General features: G+C 47.0%; 1 protein-coding gene across 1 annotated transcript in view; it reads left to right on the top strand.

Annotated features, from left to right (window-relative positions):
* rtn4rl1a (reticulon 4 receptor-like 1a) overlaps positions 1-4,377 on the top strand; it is a gene marked incomplete at both ends in the record, with an annotated part of 11,480 nt that extends 7,103 nt beyond the window's left edge. Inside the window, 2 exons of the mRNA XM_083694861.1 lie at positions 2,811-3,265; positions 3,457-4,377. Coding sequence (XP_083550987.1) covers positions 2,811-3,265; positions 3,457-4,377 — 1,376 coding nt within the window. The remainder of the gene's footprint in view (positions 1-2,810; positions 3,266-3,456) is intronic.
* Positions 4,378-5,870: the final 1,493 nt, after the last annotated feature.

Raw genomic sequence — 5,870 nt, forward strand, 5'->3', positions numbered from 1 at the left:
TGTGTGTGTGTGTGTGTGTGTGTGTGTGGAGAGGGGAGTATGGAGAGTTGGAGCAGGAGAAGGAGAAGGAAAGTGGCAAAGAAAGGATGCAGACAGAGAGACATAATAGCATCTTCACACAGTGAGCTGTTGTGTGAGTGTGTGAAGTAGTCAGGAGTCAAGTAGTCAGGAACCTGGTCATTTAGTGTCCAGATTGGGAATGGATTTAGGACAGACCACGTATTATTACAGTTCTGCATTTAGGGGTAAAGGATTACACAGTATCTTAGTTTTGGATTTTCTTGTGTGATATCTGTATATCCCGTGAATTAAATGTTGTAGTTTTGCACATTATAACAGTGGGAATAAAGTGGTCAGAACACCCCTATGGTCAAATCTTACTCTCTACTTTGAGGAAATACTTGGAAAGATGAAATATTATTATAAATGATGAATATAATATATAAATATACATTTCTATGAAAATCTGTATTTTGAGGGGAAATAGTCCAAGTTCTTAGTTTTTATTTTGTGACATAGAGAGATGTTCTGCCAGGTCTGCCAGGGCCGTATGGTCAGCAGCTTTCAGAGTTTGATACCATCTTTTCCATCTTTGAGTCTTAAACACCACTATTTCCAGTAATCAATAATCAGACCCATATACAATACAGTATGATGTACACACACACACACACACACACACACACACACACACACACACACACACACACACACATACACACACACACACAAGAAATGAAAAGAGGGATGTTGGGGTAAAGATATGTAGTAATGGGATAGAAGAAATAAAGGAATATTTAAGATTCCATTTGGGCAGACACACACATTCAAACACACACACAGTTTGCACTACGCTAGAATCTGTCTCTGACATTCCAACCAAGCGGGCACAGCAATGCTACAAATCCTAAGTGTGTGTGTGTTTGGGTGTGCGTTTGCGTGTGCGTTTGCGTGTGTCACCTCCCAGTTTCTCCTCTTTGGATGAAATAGAGAGGCTGTAGTCAGGTGGAGGATGAAGGCGGAGATGAAGGAGACACACACACCCCACACAGTCACACACACACACGCACGCATACACACACACACACACACACACACACACACACACACACACACACACACACACACACACACACACACACTTGGGGTGAGAAAGAGCAGCTTTTTTAACCAATTAACACACAGTGTGTGAGTGTGTAGCCAGCACAGAGAGATAAGACTTTGGTGTAAGTGAATTGTAAGTGTTTTAGAGAAAGGGAGTGGAGAAGCGTGAAGGAAGAGGGCGGTGCAGATACAGTATATAGATAAGGTAGACGAGGAGAGAAGAAGAGGGAAAGATAACATCAACACATTGAAACCCCCAAGCATTCAAAGCATATGTTAGATTTCAGAACTACAACACCCATCGACCTTTACAACAAAAGAGAAAGAAAGGGGGGAGACGGGGGGAGAGAAAGAGATGCAGACAGACAAATAGAGTATATGAGAACCGATGAAAGTGGGAGAGGAGGGAGTAAATGAGAGTGAAAGTGAGTGGGAGAGGGAGTGAGACAGGGAGAAAGAGAGAAGGCAAAAGAAAGGGACAGTGAAAGAGAGAGGGAATACATGTAGGAGAGGAAGAAGAGGAGGTGACATGGTAGTTGTTTGTGTGTCATTTGGCGCTGATGTTGATGGAAAGGTCATGCTTGTCAAATGCATGAAACACTGCTCCCTCCCTTTCAGAAGAAATGTCACACACACACACACACACACACACACACACACACACACACACACATCCCACTCATCTCATATCTGTCCTGCCTCAGACAATGTCTCAGAATGTCTCTGTGGTGTTATTTATTTGCAGGACTGACACCTGTCCATCAAAAAAAAAAAGAACAAACGCGCACACACACACACACACACACACACACACACACACACACACACACACACACACACACACACACACACACACACACACACACACACACACACACACACACACACACACACACAGTAGCCTTTCCTCATTCCTTCCACATCCTTCTCCTTGCCTTTTGCTCCAGTTCCCCCTCTCCTCATCCTTCATGTTTGATCTCCCCCCTCTCTTTCTGCCCTCCCTCCCCCCAAAATTCCTTCTAAGCATTGCACATCTCCATCTCTCCACCCCTCCGCCACTCTCCTCCTCTCCTCTCATCTTTCCATCTCTACATCAAAGGCTGGATCGATCCCAGGCCAAAAAAATAGAAAACATCTAAAACTCAAAACGAGTGTCCTCATCTCCGTCTTTTCCACAGCCCTGCTGTAGATCCTTTATTCTCTCTCTCTTTCACTCCTTCTCTCTTTACCCTCATCCCTTTCTCCCTCCCGCAGTGGGGGAATGTACTCCAGGTGTGTGTGTGTTCAGATGTAAGCAACAATATTGATTTTCAAGATCATTTGAAGGATAGTATGTACCTAGAGAATGGTGTCTGTGTGTGTGTGTGTGTGTGTGTGTGTGTGTGTGTGTGTGTGTGTGTGTGTGTGTGTGTACTACGCTCTGTCAGATTTGTGTCAAAGCTGTAATTTGTCTCCTGTGAACCATGTCTATTGTTGTCTTATTAAACTGAGAGCAGCAAGTGTTTCGGTCAAGATGCTGCTGATAACAGAGGCTCTGCTACATGAATTCAATTAATTTTTGTTGTCTCTCTCACCCCGCCTCTCTCTACCCATCTATCTCTCCCTCTCTCTCTCTCCTCCTGCTATGATGTCTCTCCCCTTCTCCCCCTTCTCCCTTTCTACCCCTCTCCCCCCTCCTCCTTGCTCTGCTCCTGCACCTCCTACAGGTTGGGGTGGTGTGGAGCTGTTGCTGGTGTTGTGTGGTCTGGACCTGTCCCTCCCCTGCCCCCGCCACTGTATCTGCTACACCCAGCCCAACACAGTCTCCTGCCAGGCACACAACTTCCTGGCCGTGCCCGAGGGCATCCCAGCCCAGAGCGAGCGCGTCTTCCTCCAGAACAACAAGATCCAGCGTCTCCTCCGTGGCCACTTCTCCCCCACCACCGCCATGCTGTGGCTCTACTCCAACAACATCTCCTACATCCAGGCCTCCACCTTCCACGGCTTTGACCGCCTAGAGGAGCTCGACCTGGGGGACAACCGCCACTTGAGGGCCCTGGCTTCAGACACCTTCCAGGGACTAGGACGGCTGCACGCGCTGCACCTGTACCACTGTGGCCTGTTCAGCCTGCCACCGGGGATCTTCGAGGGCCTGCACAGCCTGCAGTACCTCTACTTACAGGTATAGCTAAATAGAGCCAAATACTGTAGTTACAGCTAAGAGTAAACTGATAAACATTCAATACTCCTATCCACAGTACATACAGAACTATCTACTTTAATACTGTATACATTACTTCTACTTACTGACAAATATATGTCAATTCTAATATCTTGTACCTTCCTCCCTCCGACTCCCTCCACACCCACCAGAACAACCAGTTGGAGTTTCTGGAGGATGATCTCTTTATCGACCTCCTGAACCTCAGCTATCTCTTTCTACATGGCAACCGCCTGTGGAGCCTGCACCAGAACACGTTTCGCGGCCTGGGGGTTCTAGATCGCTTGCTGCTCCACCAGAACCGGCTGCAGTGGGTCCACCGCCTGGCATTCCATGACCTGAGACGCCTCACCACCCTCTACCTGTTCAACAACTCTCTGACGGAGCTGTCTGGCTCCTCCCTGGCTCTCCTGCCAGCGCTGGAGTACCTGCGCCTCAATGACAACCCCTGGGAATGTGACTGCAAGGCCCTGCCACTCTGGGATTGGCTGAGGAGGTTCCGAGGCTCCACCTCCTCTCTAGAGTGTGTGTCACCGCCTGGGCTGGCAGGCCGGGACCTGAAGCAGTTGAAGAAGGAGGAGTTGCCCAGCTGTTCAGGAGGAGAGGCCAGGGGAGGAAGCACCATGGGTGGGGATACAGAGCTGGGAGAGTCCCTGAAGAAGGAGGACCATCATCTTCATCATAGAAATAATCGACAGCACCACAACCACCACCAGCACCCACACCTGCCCCATGGGGACCAGCACAGCCTCCCCTCCCCCTCCCCCCTGCCCAGACCCCCCAAGGGAGGGCGCAGGAACTGTACCCGCCATCGGGAGCGTAAGGGTAAGGAGAGGCAGAATGAGGTACAGGTACTGAGGGAGGGGGAAGAGAAGGATTATGCCCCTGGGGGAAGTAAATATGACCCCTCTGCTCCTTCAAGGAGGAAGAATAAGTGTATCCCCAGAACTTCTGTTGGCCCACCCAGTGGGGTACAGAGAGCCAATGATAATGCAGCATCCCACCTGGCAGAGTCTGTTTTCTGCATCCCATTGGCTCTGCTGCTTTTACTCACAGATGTGATCCTACGCTGAGACTGAGAGAGGAAATGTAACTGGTGACACTACGACCTATAATACACACTCCTCTGACCAACTCTGGCTCCTGAGATGCGAGTGTGTGTGTGTGTGTGTGTGTGTTTGTAGGCGTGTGTATGTGTGTGTGTTTTAACATACTCTGTCGAAGTGTACCTGTCACTTAAAGCACAGATGATCTTGGGGAGTCATAAAACGAAACATAAAATGCAGGGAAAACAGGTTACCTTGTCGCTCTTTGATGATGTCATGAAGAGTATAGTCTAACAAGAGAACTGTAGGCTTATGTCTCACCACCACATTGCAGACGAGGGAACTGATTGATCCATTGAATTAATTTGTTAATTATAAAAGACATATACAGCCATAATACTTGTATACTGTAGGTTACCCCACACATCTAATTCCAAATTAGTCAGGACACAATACAAAACTAAAATGTCAGTCCTCTATGGTATATAGCAATTCTCACTTTCCACGAATAAGAATTTATGTGAACAGAGATTCAGCAGAATCCATAAATGGATGACTGCTCATTCTCTAGCAATATACATCCAAGTAACAAGAGCCCATGGGGATAAGAGAAACAGAACAACAAAATGTGTCTCTAGTAACTCCAGTGATCATGAAATGTCAACTCATAATATATTAACTTAGATATCCTAACTCAGCAGGGTAAGCCTACTATGAGCCATATCTGTGACATCCTGTAAACATACAACTAGCTTTATAACACTATGTTTGTACTTGCATATATCTAAAATGCTTTTGTCTGAGTTGAGAAATGTCTGTATTTTGAGGCTATTTCCAGTGCACACTATAAACTGGACTAGCGGTTCTATAGGTACTGCAATGTGTGTATAGGCTGGCGGGTGAGAACTTGAGAGAGAAACTGAGGGAGAACTGTGTGTGAGTGGGTGTGTGTGTGCGTGCGTGTGTGTACGTGCATGTGCGTGTACGTGCGTGCGTGCGTGTGTGTTTTCTTATGTGTGTTTTGCCTGGTAGGAGACCATTTAAGCCATTCAACTTGCAGACAGGTGTTAGATGGGTGTTAGAGTGCCTATGGCAGGCCAAGAGCCAAGGATTGGGAGGTCAGAGATTATATTTCCCTCAAAGCTAGTTGTGGAGCCTGCTATATTTGGATATGATCTCCTCTTCAATTCGACAGGAATAAGGATGACAACCACAACAACAACAACAACAACAACAAAATAACAACAACCGTTTTCAACCAACAAGAAAATCCCAGGAGAAAACTCAACCAGTCACACAGACTTTCTGCTGTCCAATGTGAGGTGGAGGGAGAGAAAAACTGGTTCAGATGTTGTCCACATTCTGGAGTGTTGAGAATGAGACAATGGACGACAGGACTGATCGGATCAAACAATCTGGTTCTACTGGTCTGCTGCTTTGCCTGGGGAGAGAGTTCTAGAATCCTGCTCCATACTTCTGGATTCTCCCTAATCTGTCTGGATTCTTCTTCGGGAGATTGA

This window comes from Argentina silus, assembly GCF_951799395.1.
Source record: "Argentina silus genome assembly, chromosome: 2".
Lineage (NCBI taxonomy): Eukaryota > Metazoa > Chordata > Actinopteri > Argentiniformes > Argentinidae > Argentina > Argentina silus.